The sequence below is a fragment of the Doryrhamphus excisus genome, chromosome 15 (genome assembly GCF_030265055.1).
Source record: "Doryrhamphus excisus isolate RoL2022-K1 chromosome 15, RoL_Dexc_1.0, whole genome shotgun sequence".
NCBI lineage: Eukaryota > Metazoa > Chordata > Actinopteri > Syngnathiformes > Syngnathidae > Doryrhamphus > Doryrhamphus excisus.
Window position 1 is genome coordinate 8,608,081 of NC_080480.1, and position 24,312 is coordinate 8,632,392.

General features: G+C 41.0%; 1 protein-coding gene across 1 annotated transcript; it reads right to left on the reverse strand.

The window, feature by feature from the left end:
- Positions 1–1,049: 1,049 nt before the first annotated feature.
- On the reverse strand, positions 1,050–23,944 carry trpm4a (transient receptor potential cation channel, subfamily M, member 4a). Its single transcript, XM_058049934.1, has 29 exons — positions 23,893–23,944; positions 22,908–23,000; positions 21,121–21,182; positions 20,726–20,900; positions 19,848–20,028; positions 18,681–18,850; positions 18,422–18,599; positions 17,618–17,682; positions 16,752–16,985; positions 16,496–16,598; positions 15,514–15,632; positions 14,297–14,599; positions 14,106–14,207; positions 13,855–13,983; positions 12,674–12,803; positions 12,243–12,388; positions 11,265–11,377; positions 11,065–11,169; positions 10,644–10,690; positions 10,318–10,550; positions 9,407–9,522; positions 9,108–9,240; positions 8,844–9,018; positions 8,132–8,297; positions 7,872–8,053; positions 6,124–6,256; positions 5,388–5,460; positions 3,017–3,110; positions 1,050–2,913 (listed from the first exon to the last, which is right to left on the reverse strand). Exons 1-29 carry the CDS (start codon positions 23,938–23,940, stop codon positions 2,897–2,899), a joined length of 3,825 nt encoding a protein of 1,274 aa, XP_057905917.1. The 5' UTR covers positions 23,941–23,944; the 3' UTR covers positions 1,050–2,896.
- Positions 23,945–24,312: the final 368 nt, after the last annotated feature.

Below are 24,312 nucleotides of genomic sequence, written 5' to 3' on the forward strand. Positions count from 1 at the left end.
CCGTGCATGCGTGGGTTTTCTCCGGGTACTCCGGTTTCCTCCCACATTCCAAAAACATGCTAGGTTAATTGGCCACTCCAAATTGTCCATAGGTATGAATGTGAGTGTGAATGGTTGTTTGTCTATATGTACCCTGTGATGGTGTACCCCGCCTCTCGCCTGAAGACAGCTGGCATAGGCTCCAGCAGCCCCGCGACCCTCGTGAGGATAAGCGGCAGAAAATGAATGAATGAATGAATGGAAAAATGAAGGTGTTCTAATACTTTTGACCAGTCATGTATTTCAAGAAAAATAATGCACCACAGTTCTGTGATATACTGTAGGTGAAAAGCCTATTAATATCAACTCCACTATTTTTTCCACATTTTTGCTCATTTAAAAAAAATTGTAAAAACATTTTTTTCATTCAATTTTTTTCAGAAATAATCTCCCATAATGTAACATTTTCCCCACCCTAATTTTCCAAAAATTACAACTTTATTTTGTTTTGTTTGTTTCTCCTATTACAAATTTAAAATATTACAAATGAATTTAATATAACTGTATGCTACTAAAATTACATTACTTTTCTTAATTACTTAATCTTTACTACTCACTGATATTCAAATGCAGGCTGCGTGGTTTTAATGGAAGAAAAACACAGCAAAACACAACACCAACATTGCTTTTGTTTAGTTATTTTGCACAATTTACTTGACTTACTTGTAATAAAAAATAGGGTAATTGTATTATTTTGTTTATATTGTTCAATTTTCTTGTATGTATTTGATTGTATTGTTGTATTAATTGTTATTCAATTGTTGATTATAATAAATGTTTGCCTAAAATCTTGGTCCTGTTGTTTTTGTATCAGCAATAGTGGCCCTGTATTAACTTGGTATAGGATTGATAGAAGAAGTGCAGTATCGCCCACCCCAGCGATATTTGCAATGTAATCTCCTCACAACAACTCCATGATGGCATACAGGTAGATTGTTTTGGGGGGTACTTGAACAGGTCAACATATTTTGGAAGAATAAAACAAAGACAACACTTGGTATTTTCCACAGTTTATTTAAAAATCTTTAACACACTATCTTCCCATCAAGAACATCAGTACGTATTATCAGCACAGGCATTTGGTTTTGGACCCCGGCATGCAGAGACCGAGGCAGCTTGTGCAGAAATAAGTCTTTTATGATAAGCAGAATAAATAGAAGCAATAAGAAGGCAAAAGGTGATGTTGCAACAGGAGACAAGACAAGGTACAGAGGATCACAAAGTGCTGCACAAAAGCATCCATGTTCTATACTGCTTATCCTAAATAGGGGGTATGCTGGAGCCTATCCCAGCTGACTCCGTGCAAGAGGCAGGGTACACCCTGAAATGGTCATGGTCGCAACCAGAGAGGGCAAAATCCAAACAGTATTCCAAACTGTATTCAGACGAACCAGCGTCTCAAAAGTCAGGGGCCGTGTCTTCATTTGCATACTTTTTGCATTTTGAATGCAAACTGTAAGTGTGTTTACACTGTATGCAAATACCACTCAATGAAATGCTCTATGAGTACCCTGAAGCTACGCAGTGTACACAGTGTACTTACTGAAGTGTACTGACTTGATTTGAGACACAGCCAGGGCATCTGTGGAGGAAAGCTAAGACAAACAGGAAATGCAGACGGAAACAGGAAATGACAACAAATAAAAACATGACAATAGGCGTTTTGCGGGTCATCCCAAACATCACCCCAAAAACAATGAACATACAGTGGTGTGAAAACGTGTTTGCCCCCTTCCTGATTTCTTTTTTTGCATGTTTGTCACACATACAGTAAATGTTATACGTATATCACCAAACAATTTAAATATTAGTTAGCATTTTTAGTTAGCATCAATGAAACTTTTTATTATTAAGGGAGAAAAAAAATCAAAACCTATATGATCCTGAGTGAAAAAGTGATCAGCCCTGTTGTCAAAACATAACTTCACTGAGATTAATTGAGATTTATTAGGTAGAAAGGGTTACAACGCCATTTCTAAAGCTTTGGGACTCCAGCAAACCATTGTGAGAGCCATTATCCATAAATGGCCAAAATATGGAACAGTGGTGAATCTTCCCAAGAGTGACCCCAAGAGCGCAGCAACGACGTCTAAGAGGTCACAAAAGACCCCACAACAACATCCAAAGAACTGCAGGTCTAACATGCCTCAGTTAAGGTCAGTGTTGATGACTCCACCATAAGAAAGACACTGGGCAAAAAATGGCCTGCATGGCAGAGTTCCAAGACCAAAACCACTTCTGGACAAAAAGAACATTAAGGCTTATCTCAATTTTGCCAGAAAACATCTTGATGATCCCCAAGACCTTTGGGGAAAATACTCTTGTGGTCTGATGAGACAAAAGTTGAACTTTTGAGACGTGTGTGTCCTATTACATCTGGCTTACGAGTAATGCTGCAGTTCAGAAAAAGAGGTAAAAGGTAAAATATGGTGGTGGTAGTGTGCTGGACTGGTGTTGCTGCTTCAGGACCTGGTAGATTTGCTGTGATAAATGGAACCATGGATTCCGCTGTCTACCAAAATGTCCGGCCATCTGTTGGTGACCTCCAGCTGAAACCAATTTGGGTTCTGCAGCAGGACAATGATCCAAAACACACCAGCAAATCCATCTCGGAATTTTGTGTTGAGTTGTGTTGTTTAAAAACATTTAAGTGTAACAAACAAAAATCAGAAAGGGGGAAAACATTTTTCCACACCACTGTAGCAAGCTAGTCCTTATCCCTGTAGAAAATATTGTTTAATGTAAACATGATCAACCCAGGCAAGAGTTTACATTAGGAGGCAAATAATAATCATTTGACCCTGAGTATACAGTGTGTGTGTGTGTGTGCACTCGTGCATGTCTCTTTTTAAGAAGTTCAGCTTGGAGACAGATCTGCCCAACAAAGAAAATAAAGACAGTGGACATGCATCAGTGAATCTCGACAAAATGAGAAGTGTTGAAAAAGTCCTCAGTCGGTGTGTGAAGGATGCGTTACCTCTTAAGAGTGGAGGGGGGCGGCTGGCTTGAATGACGTTACTCTGAGACATAGCATCCATCATCCAGGAGAGGGCGTTGCAGCAGTACTCCATCTACGAGACAGTACGGCTCAGTGCTGACGGCATACAAACTAGAAAGAAAAGCTCTTCCATGAGAGTTTGCCATGTTTTGTTCGTACTTGTGTGAAAATTAGGATTGCTCCAAAAATAGGACGACTAAACTCATTGCATCATAATTATTTTGTTTTACTATGTGGTTAAATTACTGCAGTCATTTTATTGCTAATGTGGATCCAAAATTGGTGCAAAACCTCAATGTCAAGCTAACGGAAAGGTTTGCCTTTCTGGTGTATTGTATTGTATTGCATCCTACCCTCTTTCTGTAGGCACTACAGTTATTGTATTTGCCTTTAAACATAACTGAAGTTAATTAAGAAGATTTTTTAAAAATGATTTTCTTACGTTTATTTCAAGATTCTGCATCTCCCCTGAAGTGCCACCTCACAGTGTGTCTATGTCTCATTTTTGAGCACTTGGTGTGGGGGGGAGCTGACTGTATGCGTGTTAAGTGGGTTCGCGGGAGCACCTCATCCACACCAGAACTCTGGTCAGAGAGTCCGGACACAGTAACATAGCTAAATGGACTTTGTTTCTTTACAATCCAATTTCCATCTACAGGTTAATTTGTGAGAAGTATAATGTCTTAATGAGTCTGGTTTGTGCAATGAATGAACATTAACATAAATGTAAGTCACAAGCTTCGAGGAGCACATGCTAATTTACACACACACACATATATATATGGCTTTGTGACGAAAAGGGCGCCAATAGGTTAGCTAGCACTTCAAACGTCAGCATAATACACAGGCGCACACAAACAATCGGCGCTATTCGCCGTCTAATTTGCATATAAATGCAGTCACGAACGAACGATTGTTAATAACACATTAACTCACCTTTATCACTAACGTGAACAGACATATAGTATATAGTACAAGGACAAGTTTTCTAATGTGCCCGGGGCGGCTCGGCTGTGGTCCTACAGAGGACCCCTTAGTTTCCCCGCAAGTTGCCTGGTACAAAACCCGAGGTGAAGTCTGCCCTGATCAGTGCCTGTACTGTATGTACTCTAACATGACATTTACGAGGGAATTTACAACATACAGTATACGTGACATGAGTCAATATTATGATCATCATTGCCGTTAAGTGCACAACAGCACTAATAGATGTAGGACAGCACTACACTGTTATGAACTGAGTACACAGTGTACACCAGGGGTGCTCATTAAGTCGATCGCGAGCTACCGGTCGATCGCGGAGGTGGTACTGGTCGATCGCTGGTCGATCGCGGCGTGACATTAAAAAAATATCATCCTCGCATCAATGCCGTCACTTGATTGATATACAGGGCAGCCATTCAGATGACAACTGAATGTTGCCCTTCGGGTGACCAATCAAATAAAAAACAACGTCTCTAAGTGCAGCAGAACTTACGATGTCAGCCTATCATCCATCCCCGTTACTTGATTGACATACAGGACAACCAGTCAGATGACAACTGAATTTTGACCTTTAGGTCACCGCTCATGCGTAAACAACGATGCAAAGTGCTAAGCTAGTCGGCGAATTGCGAGATTTTAAGCCCTCGCTAAAGTTTATGGTCACTAAAATGAGTGAAGGAGCTGGACCAAGTAAAAAGGCAAAAACTGGACCAAGTAAAAAGGCAAAAAACATATCACTTCCATACGGATATGGAATATTATACGGATATTATGATACGGATATTATCCATGACTGATAAACATTTGGAAGTGTGCTTGAGGCTGGCTATCAGCAGCTACTGTCCGGACTATGCATCCCTGGCTGGTTCAATTCAGTGCAAGTCATCAAAGTAAACTCAGGTAATTACAAAAAATGTTAATAGTTAATTATGTGTGTTTTGCAATATTGGCTCATTTGGTTATGTAAGGTACATCAACATACATTGTACGTACAAATAATCCTCAATACATTTGAAAATAAATAGATGTTTTGCATTTTTGTGGTGGGTAGATCATTTTGACTCGGTCATTTTAAAAGTAGCTCGCATGCTGAAAAAGTGTGAGCACCCCTGCTGTACACAGTATGCTTATTGAAATATACTGACTGAAGTATTCCAATTGAGACACAGCCAATGAAAACCGCTGAAGTCATTGGCGTGTTTTGGAGTTACATGAGGTGAGCTGGTATGACATGTAACTTGCGGTAAATCAAGGCAAAGACTCATTCACGTATATTTAAGCTCGGTATTATGCCTCAGCCCCGTGGCAGCTAAGTGCTAAACACAATGAATGGATCCGGAATGTACAGTATCCATGCAGTGCCAACCTCTGTCTCAAGGAGTTGCAAACGCTGTTCGTGGTCACAGTTCTTTGTCATCTGCTTCAGCACACTGTCCACCCTGCACAAACACGCACATAAATTAGGTGAAGTAAACTATTGACATAGTGGCATTAGACTGGCGAGATCAAACTAGTAAAACATGCAAAATGACATGTACAAACATATTGTATCATAGTACAATATGGAGGAGTGATGCTGCATACTGATAGGTATATGTATGTGTGTGGAAGTGTGACCTGCTGTTGGTCCTGTTTAATATTCATTCATTCATTCATTTTCTACCGCTTATCCTCACAAGGGTCGCGGGGGATGCTGGAGCCTATCCCAGCTGTCTTCGGGCCAGAGGCGGGGTACACCCTGGACTGGTGGCCAGCCAATCACAGGGCACATATAGACAAACAACCATTCACACTCACATTCATACCTATGGACAATTTGGAGTGGCCAATTAACCTAGCATGTTTTTGGAATGTGGGAGGAAACCGGAGTACCCGGAGAAAACCCACGCATGCACGGGGAGAACATGCAAACTCCACACAGAGATGGCCGAGGGTGGAATTGAACCCTGGTCTCCTAGCTGTGAGGTCTGCGCACTAACCACTCGACTGCCGTGCCGCCCCTGTTTAATATATCATATTAATATTATATTAAATATAATATTATAAATAGAATATTATAATAAATATATAATTTTATAATCAGGTCAATATGGCAAACTTACTTGGTAGAAGTACGTTTAAGGCGTTCCGTGTCACTCTCCCGCTGTCGCTTGTTCTCAGCCGAGAGAAGGTTTTCTTTTTGGATCGCCTCCCACATGTTGAGTCGGCTGGCCTCGGTATCCTGCAGCTCCAAAACTGATAACAGATAAAAACAGTAAAAGCAATCAAACAAAGTATAAAAAATGTCTGGATGGCTATTACTCTATCAAATACTTATTTTCCCAACTGTATAGTACCAATGATCTCTACTGCAGTTTAAAAAGGGAATGCATACATTTCTTTGAGTTCGTATGTGCAACAAAGATTATTTATGGTCCGACTTGACAGCCCTCGGATTGGCTGACTGACATTGACATAAGAGCGACTGTGATAAGTGAATTCCCGCAAAGTAGGATTCAATATTAATAAATTGAATATTTTCATTGTATAGAAAAACTGTTTATGACTTTCCAAATATGATTTTTACCATTATTGGAGCCCTGCAGACATGAAATAACACCCCTACAGTCACCTTTACACTCCAATTTTTTATTTACTCTTTCTTTACTAATGCACAGGCCATGGGATCACTGAAGGGAAACACACTGTTGCCAACTTCTCAGGAAGAAAAGTAGCTATTGGCTGTCCTAGAAGTCGGTAGATGACGGCATCATCTAATTTGCATATGTTTCATAAAATACTGCAAGCATTCCAACACCTTAATTATGTTTAGAAGTACAAATAAATTTGATTCTTGGATGGTAAATGAAAATACAAAATGCTGAACAACACGTGCTTTCACTTTTAAGTCCTCAAATACCAGAAAACTCCTCAACCATTCCAGAAAAAGTGGTGAGATTTGTCACGAGTTACTTTTGACAAAATTTGTCATCAAGAGGGGTTGGAATGTCACCAGATCTATCGACAAAACAGCCAAGTTGGCAACACTGGGGACACAAGAAATGATTGCCTCTTGACACACACCACGGTACTGAGCTAAATAGTTAGCCTCCAATTTGTTTATTTTAAAGGGTACCTATTATGCTTTTTCTACTTTTCCGACCTATAACTGTAGTTAGAATGTTGTTTTCTCATGTTAAATGATGCCAAAGTTTCAGTTATTGAGGTTTGCATATTTGGAAGTTTGAGTTGGCTCTGATTGTTCGGTTTCAGAGAGTTTCTTCTCACGCCAAGATTTGTGACGTCAATGCGATCCAGACTTCCTTATAAGGGGCTACAGATTGCTAGCACTCAGTAAATGCGGCCTACGTATCCGGAAGTCCTCAGGAGTGCTTGGGACTGTGACCAATCACAGTGGAGTGTGCGTGCCTGGAAATCCATGAAAATGCTGCACAAAGAGGTGCAGAATCTGGAAGATCCAGAAAGCTTTATGTGTGGGTTATCGTGTGTAACTGTTCTATAGGAATCCACAACTCAACAAAGGGCAGAAAAATGAGCAAAATAGGTCCCCTTTAAACTCAAGAAATGGTTTCAAACGGCGTGGAGAAGAAGGACAAAGTAAGAAGCCAAAAACCTACCACTTCCACACGGAATGGGAGGATGACTTTTTTTCACTTCATACATTAATGATGACCACAATGCTACATATAACTGATTGGCCATAAGTCAACCATGAATATTAGCGAGTGAGGGAGTGAGGGAGTAAGGGAGTGAGGGAGTGAGGGAATGAGGGAGTGAGGGAGTGAGGGAGCGATGTTCAAACTACAAAGACATGACTCATTTTTGTTTTGGTGATTCGTGCAGTTCTCACCAAAGTGCTTTTTCTTTTTTGAAGGTATACGGCGGATGCATCGCTTGATAAAAAGATTGAGATGTGAAATGATGATGAATGGCGGTGCCAGGCAAGGTCTGGAATGGTATTCCACGATCAGGTTGTAACGCTGAAACTTCCAGTAGATGTCACTGCGCTCCTGAACTATGGTGAAGGTGTAACTGTGGACGGTGAAGGACAAAGCACATTTTGGTTGTTGTTTGTTCCCTGTTGGGATGAAATGAATCATGAGAGCGTACCTTAACATGGCAATGAGGAGATTGATGAGCAGTATGTTGGTAACAAATAGATAGATGACCAGGAGGACGATAACCAGCCAGTTGGCATCGGTGTTCACACAGGGCTCCCGCCCCGCTTTGATTAGTGTCACATTGTTTGTACAGTTCTTTTCTCCAAACAAATCAGCTGCATGGAAAATAAGTGCATGTTTTGAAAGTGAAAAAGTTCACTGTGTGACTACTTCATGTCATCCTTATGAAATACAGGTAATCCTCGGTTTACAACATTTTGTGTGACGCGCTCCCACAGTTGAATTAAATACATAATTTCCATAAATATGAGACTTGCTTGAGAATTTGTTACAGTGTGGGTGGATGATGGGTGGATGAATACAGTGTGCGCTGGTGCAACCACACTGGAGGAAGTCGAGTGGTTGAGCCCTCTGGTGAACAGAGGCAGCTGAATTAATCATTGCAGTGTTTTATTTTATTCTAAACTCTTGTTGGTACTTGTATTGTATGTTTCTTACCTACCTTTTGAGTGTTAAGTTGTTGTGTGATGATTTTAGCATTCTTTCTAAGATGACACCGTGAATCAAAGTACTATATATTGAGTAATGACCTCCCGCATTTTCATAGTTTGTGATTGGCTCCTGATTGGCTTTCTAAATGTCTCTAAATTCACTTGCAATGAGTAGAGCATCCAAATGAAACTAACAGGAAAGCCACTCACCATCCACTTCATTGACGTCAATGAGTCCGAAAATATACAGATATGGTCTGTAGAAGACCCGACGAAATACCCAGTTGGGACGAGGATCGTATGAGTAGAGAAGCGCCTGGTTGGCTACTCCATAGGCGACGACCCAAACAGCCAAGAAAAAGAGGAAGAAGAAAATGTCTTTCATCTGAGGGAAGGAGGGAAACAAGATTGTTATGGTTTTGATTTTGTGTCATATTTCTACTCCTTTTGATTTTTAGTGATCGTGTGAGTCACCATTTTGCCGACAATGATAATCTTGGGCCCGAGCTGTTTGTGGGCAGCAAAGATATGGATCAGACGCAGAGTGAAGACCATAAAATCGATGGCCATCAGCGCTCGGCCAAACTTGAACGACCATGGGAACATTCTGGGGGGGAAAAAAATCTTGTAAGTAAAATGTATCACATCTGTATTGAATTGGTATCTGATCAACAAAATAAAAGGTGGTATCATCAACCCCTCATGGTTACAAATTCAGAAACAAATTAATGAGATACAGTATGATACTCAGATATGTTTTGCTATTCAGTTACCTGCAGCAGAGAGCACAAATGAAGATTATGATGGCTGTGATGTCACACTGATTCCACATATCCTGGATGTAATTCTTCATCCTCTGGAGCACAAAGTTGCTGAACACAAAGAAGATCTGTCAATCAGAGAGAGAAGAAGAGTTATGTGAAATATTATATGAAATAATATACTTCAGAAAATAATTCATCTATCCATTTCATTGCTGCTTATGTTGCTGGACCCTATCTGGTGGCCAGCCAATCACAGGGCACATTTCGACAAACAACCATTCACACTCACATTCATACCTATGGACAATTTGGACTCGCCAATTAACCTAGCATGTTTTGGGAATGTGGGAGGAAACCGGAGTACCTGGAGAAAACCCACTCATGCAATCTTAAAACCCAGATCTTCCCAATCTCCTGACTGTTGAGGCCAACATGCTAGCCACTCGGCCAACATACTAGCCACTCGGCCAACATGCTAGCCACTCGGCCAACATGCTAGCCACTCGGCCAACATGCTAGCCACTCGGCCACCGTGCGGCCAAAAATAATTAATCACATTTCAAATTAAAACCAGTCCAGTGGAACCCGTTCAAGTCCATGCACCTCGGACTCACATCGACATAAGTTGTCATCGACATAACCAAAAACAAAACTAGGTTTTCATATAATATTCTATACTCGTTTTTAACAGAACTGTTGTGGTCTTGAAAAATAGTGTAAATAGATGGTAGTTATGTTGCTGTTGTCGTTTCATTATGGTGATTTTAAGAGAACTACAACACATATTGACATACACGGACGCATTGTTTATCGAAAGGCCCCTTTGGGTCTTAAATTTGATGACACAAACGGATTGTTGACATAAGCGGGACTGACTTAAACAAGTTCCACTGCATGGTTTGGATTTCTTAACCACCAACCTGTCTGATTTCTTCACAGAGTAATGTAAAAACCCAAAAGTAAAGCACAAACTCCAGAGAGGACGGGCCTCTGGGAGGCGGGGGCTTGAAATCCATCAACAGGATGTAGGCAAAGAGGCACAGAAACAGGAAGTACATCAGCACGTTGCCCAGGAAGGAGGTGACAGGGGCGAACCAAAACTGCCTCCACCGTGTCACAATGAACTGTTTCCTGATTCCGGATGGTAAAGAGGCTGAAATAAAGACAGGGTAAGACGGGTATGAGTACATTTTTGTGTCATCATTCACCACAACCTCCATGTCATTGTAACCTGATGTAAACCCACCTTTCAGGTTTTCTTTTAGAGCCCTGTACTCCTCAGCATCCTCATCACTAAAAGCCAACACAAAGAGTTAGGCTTGGAAAAGGCTTGTGAACATCCCACCTGGCTGCAATAGTGCTAGCCAGTGCTAGCCAGTGCTAGCCAGTGCTAGCCATTGCTAGCCAGTGCTAGCCAGTGCTAGCCAGTGCTAGCGATTGGCGTTGAAAGGCATTCAACGGCATATGCGATCACACAATTTTTTACGGAAATCAGATGATATTGATTGGTGGCCAATCTATTGGAGCAATTCTACCCAGTACACATTTTGAATAGTTCAATGTGTGTATTATCAGATTCAGAAGAAAAAAAAAAACGAAAATGTAAGCTTATTTTGAGGGAGTTGCAAAATGCAAATTCCACAGATTCAACAGAATGGCTCATTTACTTGTGTATAATGTCAGCAAGGGGGAAGGCAGAGGTATCATTCCCCTCCAGAATGTCATCGTCTTTGTGATGGACCTCCACTGGATTCACCTCTTCTTCGTGCTTCCTATAACACACACACACACACACACTCTATAAATGAGCCTCTGAATCTGGAAGTCTCCATTAGAGAATGGAGAATATTGATAGCATGACACTGACCTGAAGCTGATTAAGTCGGTGTAGATGAGAGGGGGCATGAAGAAGGAGATCAACAGCTTCCAAACCTCAGTACTTCTGTCCATGCTGCCCCACCAGATGTGGGACAGCAATGACTAGAGCAGAGAGCAGCAATGTTACCACAAAAGTTCTGAACCGACATCACAACATTTGATGTTGCTAATCTGCCTAGCTGCCCTGTTGCATTTCATCTGAAATGGTAATACAGTGGAACCTGGATACATTGGGAAATGCAGGAGGCCATTACGTAATATAACAGTGTACAACATTAAGCTCATCACACAGCAACTAACACTCAAATGTTATTCAGATATCTACAAACATGTATCAATGCAAATTTTATATGAAAAAAACAAAGTGTTTTTGTGGCACAATGCATTTCGTTTGAGAAACCCATTCATTGGAGAATCGCATAAAAAACAAAATGGTGCGACAATGCTGCTTCAGTCTACCAGAGAGCCAGGACCTGGAGCCCAAAGCAAAAATAGGAAGCTGACACCATTTCAGTACCCCAATTGTGTTGCTCCGACAATGCTTTATGGAAAAACTTTTAAATGTTGGGGTTATTTTATTTTGAAGTCATATTGGGACATGTTTGTATATTTGCATGTCAACTTTTTGAGTGTTATGATGGTGTGTGGTGAATTTAGTGCTGTTAGTAAAGTGTTCTTTGAGTAAGTTATATTGTTATCCTGGTATACGTATATATATACTATATATATATATACTGACTTACAATGGGTGGACAAGCTGGTTGTGTGTGCTTGTGATTGGAGCTACTATGTCTTGACTGACAGCAGCACAGCATTTTAATAGTTCTGAAGGAAAGGCGATATCATGAGATTACACTTTAAGTTAGCCTAAGTTAGCCACCTCTGCGTTCAAAGTTTCATTAAAAAGTAGCAGCTTATACATACACCGTCGGTACTAATAAAGCCCAAAAGTGAGGTTAGAATCTACCTGAACGCCATCATGGCTGAAGAACTGGCGAGCATCAGCCGCAGTTGCCATCTGCAGACATGTTGCTCCAGCCCACACTGGAGACTTTCTTATCAGGAGGGTGAAGGAGCGACGCTCACTGCTCTGGTAACATTCTCCAAATACATCTGAACAGCACCAAGACCGACACAATGAAAAGTGAATCCTTCATCAAAAGTAAGAGTGCATACAGCATTAGTTTTGTCAGAAGAGTGATTGCTGCCTCTGTTCACCAGAGTGAGCCAAAAAAGCCGAAGCGCAGATACAATGCCTTATGGCAGGGGTGTCAAACTCAATCGCACAAAGGGCCAAAACTGGGATCCATATGAGATTCTTACATCCCAGCCTGCAACTAAACACCATTCTACTTGATGACAACTCTGGAATCCGTCTGTGATAATCATAGGACTCACCGTGCGCAAGATCCTCAAACTTCTGTGCCAGTTCTTTCATGGCCATCTTGTTGTCAGTCTCACTCTCCAGTTTAGAAAGTTCCCTCAGCAGCTTACATCCACCCAGGGCACTCAACACCGACTCGCCTGCCTGACCAGCAACAAACACAATGTTAGCTCTGGCCAGCAAATTATCTATGAAAACTTTCACCTACATTTTTTTGCCCTGGTTTTTGTACACTGTCTTGGTTATCATCCAATATTAGGCATAACAAACTTTCCCTTGTACTGTATCATAAGTTCCCAAACAAAGCACCCTATGGACTCAGCATTTTTTAATTGTGTGAGTGTGACTAAATAACCCACCATGGGGCAAAAGAATGCTGTGAGTGCCATCAATTTCATAAAGAAGGTAAGAAACACTCATAAATTCAAGAAAGAATCCATCGCAAAACCAAGATCCCCTTCTGCCTCACAACTCTTTGATGTCTTCGCCGACAAGAGTCTTCAATAAAAGTCAAAGTAATGTTAAATCTTCATTTATCCGTTTCATTCCTCGTTTATTTTGCATTGTTTTCTGCATGTTAAACTACAATTATTGATTATGAAAGGTATTTTGTTGGATTTACATACAGTTAATTTCCTATAGAAAAAAGTGCTTCAGGGCGGCACGGTGGTCTAGGGGTTAGCGCACAGACCTCACAGAGACCAGGGTTCAATCCCACCCTCGGGCATCTCTGTGTGGAGTTTGCATGTTCTCCCTGTGCATGCGTGGGTTTTCTCCGGGTACTCCGGTTTCCTCCCACATTCCAAAAACATGCTAGGTTAATTAGCGACTCCAAATTGTCCATAGGTATGAATGTGAGTGTGAATGGTTGTTTGTCTATATGTGCCCTGTGATTGGCTGGCGACCAGTCTAGGGTGTACCCCGCCTTACGCCCGAAGACAGCTGGGATAGGCTCCAGCACCCCCGCGACCCTCGTGAGGAAAAGCGGTAGAAAATGAATGAATGAATGAAAAGTGCTTCAGTCAGTACCATTGTACTACCACTAAATCAAATACAAATTAAAACCTTGATTTAATTTGTCCTATTTTTTTACATTCTCTCTCAGTTTCAATAAACCTAGTGTAAAAATTCTAGACTGATCATATCTTAGGCATAGGCGTGTATGAAATAGTCACTTTTCTTTCAGGGGTCTCACCATCTCCCAGAAGTAAACAGCCATCTCACTGCGGTTCTGCAAGACAGCCCAGATGAAGAGCGCCGCCCAGGGAGAGAGGCAGTTTTGTTCCCGGTATGTACAACTCCCATGCAACATCTTGTCGACTTGCTGAGAGAACAGCAGAGATGTTAATGTTCATATCTGTATAGTAGGTCTGTTTTTTGGTTCAAAAATGACCTCTTTTAAGCATTGAGCAAAACTTTTAGTGGAGAACAGTGCTGGTTACAGACTCTGAGCGCAGTCCGAGAGCCAATTTCGGGGTCCAGACCAAGGGGTCCATAGTAGAATGGCTGACAGACATCTCCGAGCAGGTCCCACAGAACACGTGATACCTGCATTAAAAAAAAAAAACATGTTGCGTTGGTTGACACACGGGTTGTCAGGACCGACTTTTGGATGAGGTTTGTTTTCATCAACGCACCTCAAACAGGCTGAGTTCATTCGGTGAAGCAGGTCCAGCTGTTTCACTCTGTGTGCTATATCGTGGTACCGCTATGGCTCCGTTCAGACCGGGTCGAGGTCCAGCCAGATTCAGTCGGTCACGCAGACGCCTCTGGAGCAGAAGGTAGGCCACAGAGCTGTCCGAGATGGACCGATACAGATTCTCCAAGCGTTGGTATGTCAGATAGTCCAGGATGTTGAGACCATTTTCACAGAAGAGCCGCACAAACTGAGGCTTGTCGTTGATGAGAGCGTCTGTCATTGAACCTTCCAGGTCTTCAAACTGAAAACACAATCACCCTGTCAATAGTAGTAATGCCAAATCTAACCTCTAATATTCAAGTCTACTTTCTTGGCTTTGAGTTCCATTGACAGAGCTCTTTGGTCTTGCCCATGATGATGGAGAGGTTGACCTTGACATTGCGGGCTCTAATTTCGTGGCACAGCGCAGGGTGCCGCAGCGTGGTGGTAATTAAATAAATAAATCCCCCCCCCCCCCCCCCCCCCCCGCACCTAAAATCAACATTCTAGAAGTGAAAACTCCCTCAGAAAAAGCACAAGACATATCTACTCTTCGCTCATTAGACAACTAATAATTAACAACTAAAAACAAAGATTAATATAATCTTGGTTGTTAAAATCTGGCTATTGGATATATTTTTTACTGTTCATTTTTTCTCAAGGAGGATGAGGAAGAGATACCGCAAATATATCAAAGGTCCTATCCTATTTGGTGACGGCGGAACATGGAGGCAGGTGAATCACAAGCACGATGCCTGGATTAGCCTGCTTCTGTGTTTAATGTGTCAGGAATAAAGGTGGTTTACAAGGTGACTTGCATTGTGGCTTCTGATGCGCAGTCCAATGGGTCCTGCACATTTAAAGCCAATGAGAGGCGTTCATTTGATTGGTTAAGATTACACTAGGCTGTGTTAAACCATAAGGTGGTCCATAAGGTGGATTGTGTCATGAAGGGCGGCCCAAACAACGGTTTTACAGTCCCTAGTATGAGTTAGTACATTGCTTCAGGTTAAATGTCTAAAGGAGGGGAAAAAACTTACAAGTCAGTAGTCCTTATAGACCACCATGAACTAAATAGAATACACTTGACTTGACAGAATGGATGGAAGAACAGAAAAAGATGAATAGATATTAGGTCAACAGTTCATATTTCTAATAGTAATAGTCCACTCTGACCTCCCATTGTATGTTTCCTGTGAAGAGTTCTGTTTTGGCGATGTCCACTCGGTTCCAGGCCACAGCCAGTTTCAACTCTTCCCTGTACTCACTGGCGTCACGGGACAAACGTTTACTAGCTTGACAGAACACACACATACACACACACTCATGGTAGGATTGTAGCATATATCTTAAAGTGAGAATGCATGACAGGAAACATAGAAGAAGTTTAAATACAAGGCTGGCGAGTGTCAATTATATTTAGCTTTTATTAGGGCTGCAACTAATGATTATTTTAAGGTCGCTGTTTTGATGAATTGAGTAATCGGTTAGGCCCTAGAACAGATGGCGGACCTCGGTCTAGATCTGTACTTTGTTTTTTTCCTGTCAGTCAATTACTACAGTGTTTTTGATTTTGGTATTTTTTGCCCTCAGACCTGTGTACCTTAGTTAGATTTTCTTATTTGCTTGTTTATGTTATTTTTTTACTTTTTCCCATTGTGGACACCCTCTGTTATAATAAATATTTTTGTTTTTATTTTATTTTTTGTTTGGACCGTTCAACTGCGATGAAAAAAAGCTTGTCACATCTCACTCAATAAGTGACGGTGGGAACACCGAGTGCAGGTAGGATTGCAAGGTTTATAGTGTGTCTTTCTGTGGCTCATATGTGTACAAAAATATTTTTCTTTTGAAATTTGGTGGGTGTGGCTTACAGTTTGGTATGCTCAATAGTCCGAAATTTGTGGTAGTTCTAGTTTTTTGTTATTTACTATCCAGCTCTATTTGTGTAGTTTATTTATAGACGCCACTGACTAGGCTAGTTGGCAATCAATCATCAGATCACGGGATGAGGAATCACATTAATTCATTGATTATGTCAACATCAACTTATGTTGACATGAGTCAGCCAATCCTGGGGTTACACTGCATAAAAGTGTCTCCTGCGATACCGTTTTCATAATTACAAGTAGTACTTCCCATTATTTGTCCAACATACCTCTAACAAGGGCTTTGAGGAGCACGGTATCAAAGTCATCAAGTCCCTCTTGTGCGGAGTAGAACACAGTGATGAGTTCTCTGTTATAAAGAATACCCAGAGCCTGGAAACGTAGAAGGAGCGTAAGAATATATTCCATTTCCTTTCATGCAACTGCAATGTCTTTTAAATAGTAAATTATACTTTAATATTCCATATTCAGTTATAGGATATATATTTTTACTGTCATATCCATTTTTGTGCAAGACACACTCACACTGTCCACCAGTTTCTCCGGTTCATATTCATCTGGGAAATGTTTCCTGATCTTGTCGCAGACCCTGTCACGGATGTCCATGCAGAGAACTTCCACAGTCTCTCTGTCCATTGTTGCAGATTCGATGGAAATGCTGGGAAGAGTCACTAGAAGTTCACTGATAAGGTCTGCAGCTGGACCAGTACCAGCCAGAACCAGCCAGGGCGTAGATCTCTTCAGAGAAGCATGTACTCTCTGCACGCAGAACAGATATATACACAAAATAAATGACGTGACATTTTATCTGGGAGCAGTCTCTCTAATGGAGAGATTCGCTTTATGCTTCATTTGCTTTTTCTGTGTCACTATCCTGTGTTTCGAATCGGATTTTAATATGAAAGTCCTTGGTTAACTTTTACACTTCATTATGTCGCCAAAGTGGTAGTGCGCCAAAGAAAAGGAAAGCCATCCCCAAGGAAGCGAAAATGGCCACTCTTTGTCATGACAATATTTAAGGTTAAAGCGTATAAATGCTAATGAATCTTAGAGGGGGTCATGGATTCTGTGCGCTTTTGCAAGGAGATCTAGCAGGAGAAGAGGAGGTTATCTTTCTAGACAAACTTGGAACAATATTCAAGGAAGGGAACATTTGTTTTTCATGAGTTGAACTCAAAGATGTACATAAATGATACTGATTAGACAACATGATTGCACAAGTATGCCTTAGCTTGGCCACAATAAAAGGCCACTCTAAGATGTGCAATGTGCAATAATTATGCTGCCTAACCTGTGAGGTGTATGTATTATGAATGCTCACTAACAGCCTAACCTATCCATCCTTATGATGGATGCAGACAGAGGCCAGTACAGTCTTATGGTGTTCTTACGTTCAGCATGCTGGCGTCTCCTGAGATGAGCATACACAGCACTGGGATTTCAATACTGCCACTCCCTGTTGGAACACAAATATCACTTATAACAGAAAACAGACAATTCCATACAAACATTGCTACAATGTCTTTCTTTTTCTTCCAGTATTATCTTTAATCTTGCAGGGTGTAGTGGTGTCCTGCACTTTGTCCCAAATAAAAGAGTAAAAAGGTCTTAGGCCACCTTTAGATTTATTGTTTTAGTATCATCTAAGGGTTGCACGGCGATCGAGTGTTTAGCGCACAGGCCTCACAGCTAGGAGACCCGAGTTCGATTCCATGTGTGGTTTTCTCCAGGGACTCCGGTTTCCTCCCACATTCCAAAAACATGCTAGGTTAATTGGCGACTCCAAATTGTCCATAGGTATGAATGTGAGTGTGAATGGTTGTTTGTCTATATGTGCCCTGTGATTGGCTGGCGACCAGTCCAGGGTGTACCCCGCCTCTCGCCCAAAGACAGCTGGGATAGGCTCCAGCACCCCCGCGACCCTCGTGAGGCTAAGCGGTGGAAAATGAATGAATGAATGAGTATTATCTAAATATGATCCACATAATTACTTATTGTGCAGAACACACATAAAACCGAAGAGCAGGATAAGTTTTTTTTTACTACATTGCGGTAGTGCTATAAAAATATATCGAATGTAATGCATATATTGATCATTTCCCTGGGGGTTTTGCATGAGTTGTTCTTCTTCTGGGGGCCATCATGTTCCCCAATCAGATCTAGTCAGTATAAATGAAGTACATAGTATGTCTTACCGCTAATGCCAGTGCGCTGGTGAGAGATATAATCTTCAAGACTTGCACGAAAGGCCGTCTCTCCTCCTCTTCGGCCGCTACTTCCATTATCCACCAGGAGGAAAGCCTGGCAGTTGTTGTCCAGGCAGCAGGAGTCACGTGACGTGTTTTGGACGTAGTAGCGAGCGGGGAAGCTTCCCTTCGAATGAACGACAAAGTTAGTCAAGAGTCAGCATATACAGTCTGCAAGCTGACGGAATGTACAATGCGTAATGAGTACCTGTGTGTTTACAAGCTGTTGTCTGTTGAATACAAGGCCCCAAGGTGCGAGTCCCACAGCTATGACTTTTTTCTTGGAGAGTGTCGGAGCTGCAGCATCGTGGTCCCTCACCGCCTCGCCTACACAGCGGGCCACACCTTCCCGTAGACCCCCCGTAAAGATCCAAGCTCCTGGGTTAGAGAAAGGTGGAAATTATTTTAATGGTTTTAAAAACATACACTGGTGTGATAAAGTGTTTGCCCCCTTGCTGATTTTTTTGCATGTTTGTCACATTTAAATGTTTCAAATCAAATTTAAAGAAAAACTACACTTTTGGGGGGGAATTTTGACCATCAACCACATGACATGAAAATCCTAATAATAAGCTTGTCAACCCACTGGAGGTCAGTATATATAAATATATAAATATATAAATATATAAATATATAAATATATAAATATATAAATATATAAATATATAAATATATAAATATGTAAATATATAAATATATAAATATATAAATATATAAATATATAAATATATAAATATATAAATATATAAATATATACTATAACAACATAACAACATTCATATTATTAAAAACACTAAATTCATCACACATCAACAAGTCATAACAATCAAAAGGTATACTTGACAAATATTCCAACATGTACCAATATGAGTTTGAAAAGAAAAAATAACAAAAAACTAAAGATTTCCCTAAGGCGCTGTGTCTGAGCAACAAATTAATTGGGGAGCTGCAATGACGTCAGCGTCCCTCTGCCTCCCTCTGTTGGACACAGGCAGCATTGTCGTGTCATCCACCATTTTCTATGTTGTCCTCCAATGAACTGGTTTTCTGGCAGTAATATATTATGGGTAGATTTTAATACAGCTGCTGGTATTTAATTTCATATTGGTACATGTGATGTATATTTCCTAGGTACCGTTTGAGTGTTAAGTTGCTGTGTGATGAATTTAATGACTGTTATATTTAGTAACGAAGTCCATGCAAGCTTGTCATTAGTTTTTCCATCTTCATGATTGGCTTCCATCAAGTAAAAAGCTGCCTGGTCCTCATGAACTTGTGCGCGCCACAATGCCAAAAATCTTTCCATTTTCAAATTTAGTGGGTCCATCTTTGTTATTAATGGTATACTCTACATTTGTATAGTCTTTTAGTTTACCTGTGCTCTGTGCAGCTCGAACCAGCCCGTTCCTCAGGACATCTCTCACCCATGTTTTGATATTCTCATGGCCTTCGCCCCCCACCACAGACACCACCAAATTGGGTGAGGGCAATCCCCAGTGCGCCGTCATCAGTGCGTAGATTTTATGAGGCGGCGTGTCACATGATAGCCGCAGAAACTAGACAGAAAACAACAATGTGAGTGAGAAACAACACTATCGTTTTACGGTACTCAGAATCAAACATTTGTCAACAATGGTGTCTCATTTCTTCCGTTGCTTTATGCACCACGCCTATGGAAGTCTGCAGGTCTGCAGGTTGCATCAAAAACCATGACCTCTGGAATAATCAATTAATAATCAAACAATTGTGGAATTTCTACAAGTTTTCCATCACATACTCATGAATGAACATGAAAGAACAATACATATGTTTTGTTAGTGTGGCTGAGCAAGCATACACTGTATTCTTCTGCCCCGCACAAGGCACACACTGCATTCTTAGTATTAGTATTCATCCTCCGGTGCGTGCTGTAACTAAATCTTGAGCAAGTCTAGTGCTTACAAACCACAAATTATTTTAAATGGAGTTATGGGAGGGTTGTACATTGTAAAGCCAGGAAAGTTAATTGTGATGAGTCATGAGGTTCTTCCTTGCATGATGACATAGATCATCATAAGTGTGTGAATGAAAAAGGCTTTGCAAACATGCTTTGGCAACCAGCTCACCGGCAAACAAAAGCATGGTACTTGCTGTTGAAAGGTTGGGCTCAACAAGGCGTGGTTTAAAACGATGTCCTCTTTTCAAAATGTCACTGCTCTACAAAGTAGCAAGCTGGACTACCTATGAGGAAATGCGTGTGTATTAAGTACTCACATGACTGTGCATGCGCCCAGCTCCAGCAAACTCCAGCTCTCCAAAGGCGTCGGTAGGACTTTCAGTAGTGTGCTCTTTGCTGTTCCACTGGTTGGCCCCCGCTGCCTCGGGGTCCTCTGGTCCAAAGGAAGTATGCACATCCCGTGCACCGCCACAAAGACACCGCTCTCGATTACTGACACACAACAAACACACAATGTTAATCACACTTGTTGATGTTACAAGTGTTAAAAACTTAAGTCTTTTAAATAGGGGTGGACGATGGAAACAATAAGGTTGCTTATTCAGACAATTTGTGATGAAAGTTATTTTTACATTAATATTATCAGTATGTGGATCAAAAAGATCCGCTGTAAGGAAAAAGCCGAAAGAAACAAACATTACCAGATATTTACCTGAGGGATTCTTCAATAAAAGTAGTGCACACTCGCTTCTTGATGAGTTTGGGAATCCAGCTCTGGGCAGAAAAGGGGTCCTTGTTAGAAACATACAAAATAGCTTCCAGTTTGTAAACTGTGTGAAAAAAGTGATTGCCTCACTGTTAAGACCTGAGATTTATTGAGATCTATCAGTCTGGAAAAGGTTATAAAGACATTTCTCAAGCTTTGGGACTCCAGCCAACAGTGGTGAACCTTCCTTTGTCAACCAAAATGACCCCAAGAGCGCAGCAAAGACTCATCTCAGAGGTTATAAAAGACCCCACAACAACATACAAAGAACTGCAGGCCTCACTCACTTGCCTCAGTTAAGGTCAGTGTTCATGACTCCACCATAAGAAAGACACTGGGCGAAAACGGCCTGCATGGCAGAGTTCCATGATAAAAACCACTTCTAAACAAAAAAACATTAATTTTGCCTGAAAACATCTTGATGATCCCCAAGACCTTTGGGAACATCACAGTAAAATATGATGGTGGTAGTGTGATGGTCTGGGGCTGTTTTGCTGCTTCAAGACCAGAAAGCCTTGCTGTGATCAACGGAACCATGAATTCTGCTGTCTACCAAAATGTCCGTCCATCTGTTAGTGACCTCAAGCTGAAACCATCTTGGGTTCTTCAGCAGGACAATGATCCAAAACACACCAGCAAGTCCACCTCTGAATGGCTGAAGAAAAACCAGATGAAGACTTTGGAGTGGCCTAGTCAAAGTCCTGACCTGAATCCTATTGAGATGCTGTGGCATGACCTTAAAAAGGCGCTTCATGCTGGAAAACCCTCCAATGTGGCTGAATGACAACAATTCCGATGAGTGGGACAAAATTCCTCCACAGCGCTGGAAGAGACTCATTGCAAGTTATCACAAACGCTTGATTGCAGTTGTTGCTGCTAATGGTGGCCCAACCAGTTATTAGGTTTAGGGGGCAATCACTTTTTCACACAGGACCATGTTGGTTTGGATTTTTTTAAATCCCTTAATAATTCATTTAAAAACAGCATTTTGTGTTCAGTTGTGTTGTGTTGTACATTTGTGTGATGATCTGAAACATTTGAGTGTGACAAACATGCAAAAAAAAATCCCAACAAGTAAAAGGTCATAATGTTAAGTTGGGGGGGGGGGGCAAACAGATGGACAAGCAGGATGAAAGGTCAGGAATAACGATGATGCATCCGAGTTGAGGCAAGTTGAGCGTGTTTAATATAAAAGGTGTTTAGTGACTCAGAAGTGAAGCTAATGAATGGCGACTGGTTTGACCTGTTTTCCCGTTGACGTCTTAGCAGCCTTTTCTTCCTACACAAAGTCCTTTCATTTACTTATTCATACACTTTGCTGACTTTCCTTCAATGTATTACTTCTTTACTACTTTTATTATGGTTGATGTAACACGAATTCGTGTTGTGGTTTACTATGATTTAAAGTCACTGCTTGGTTCAGTCTTATTAAGTCTCCAAAACAACGTATTCCTTAGAATATGATATTATTAGTGTGGTTTGGAGTGTAATTTGTCATGTTTGCACATATTGTACAAATATACTGCTTGTCGGGACGGTGGTCTGATGTTGCCACAGGTTATGTGATGTGTGTCTGCTACACAGATAACATTTGACATTATTGTCACTGCACGAGTGGGAATGTAGGATTTGTGTAGAATTCCCTAATAATAATAATTCCTCAACTTGAAAGCCCTTTGCATTTTCCCGCCTTGAAACACCACAGCAACATTGTCACAAACGTCTTCACGTACCTGATCCTTCTGTTTCTTGCCATCAGACTTTGCAGGACCTTCCTTCTCCTTCCCCACTGCCTTCATTTTGACGTTTCTTCTCTGATGAAGCGTCTGCAAGAAACTCTGCTTAACAGCAGCGGGCTGAAGATCGATCCAAATATCGATATTGTGATATTTTCACATTGTTATATTCATTAAGCGCATTAAGTGTGTTGATATTATTGTGAATTTTATCAATATAATCAATTTAAAGCAAAATCTAAATTAATTTGAAAAATGTCAAGTTAAAAATGCCAATGTCCTTGCTGGTATGGCCATACTGGCTCCGTATTGGTATCAGACCGATAACAAAATTAGCAGAATCACCCACACCTGTGGCCCCGCCCACATTGACGTCATCGCCTCTCACCAACTTTGTTTCTTCCCTTAAGTTGTTGCCAACAGTAATTACTGTCATAGTAACATGACAATTGTCATGTATCCATCACAGGGTAACCTTGCGTTGCATTTTCTATTCTATCCAAGCTATTTAACCCTTCTAATGCTTGAATAGAGTGTCAAACATTACAGTTGAACTGTTCTTACTATATTTCTTCAATGAATTCATACAAAACAAGCTAGGAAACTCACTTGGCTGTTAGCCTTAAAATCGCTATGGAAAGCACAACATCCTAGCTGAACTATGGGGAGAGAGGAGAGCGGAAATGTCGGAAAGGATGGAACATTTTTCTAAACCCATCTATTTTCTAGTGCTACAACATTTCATTGCTCTGCCTTTAATTGAAGATACATTTGTACTATTATAAGTACCTTCAAATCAATTACGAGATAATCTCCCACGGCACGTGATGAGTTATCATACCGACAGTTTCGAATTGTTTTGAGGAAAACTACCGTACCGACCCAATTTGATGTTACTCAGAGCCGCCTGCTACAGCAAAACATAACCACAGACCGTTTATAATATATACCGTTTATAATATATCTTAGAAAGCAGGCTTACCTTTGAATAAACTACATACAGTTGGGGGGGAAAGCTGCTACTGGCCATACAGCGCCCCCGCCTGGCTGTAAAGAGGCATGTCATACAATGCACATCAGGTGCCGTGCAAGATGGACTCTTGTTGGGGTTTACTGATAGGAGGGGTCAAATTGGCATATACTATAGGGTTTTTTGGAATTACTGTATATATTGCACTTTATTGAAAATGCAAGTATCTTGTATCTGGTAACACGGGTCTTGAAGGACTACAGTACAGTACAGGATTTTACAGTGAATCGGACTAAAGATGTGGTAGTAGGGAAAAATACATATGTCCACTTCAATAGGGAATTCTTGTGACAGAAAGTTGAATTACAGGAAACATGTGACTTTTCGGAGTGTGAGAAATTATGAGGCTGAATGTTATGGTGGTGCTTGAAC

Excerpts from the sequence above, each read along its gene's own strand:
- trpm4a (XM_058049934.1), bottom strand. The coding sequence starts at position 23,940 with ATGGCCAGTAGCAGCTTTCCCCCCCAACTGTATGTAGTTTATTCAAAG. Across the intron at positions 14,600-15,513 it reads CAGGAAACATACAATGGGAG|TTTGAAGACCTGGAAGGTTC; the intron begins GTCAGAGTGGAC and ends TTGTGTTTTCAG. Across the intron at positions 12,804-13,854 it reads CTGTTTACTTCTGGGAGATG|GCAGGCGAGTCGGTGTTGAG; the intron begins GTGAGACCCCTG and ends GTTGCTGGTCAG.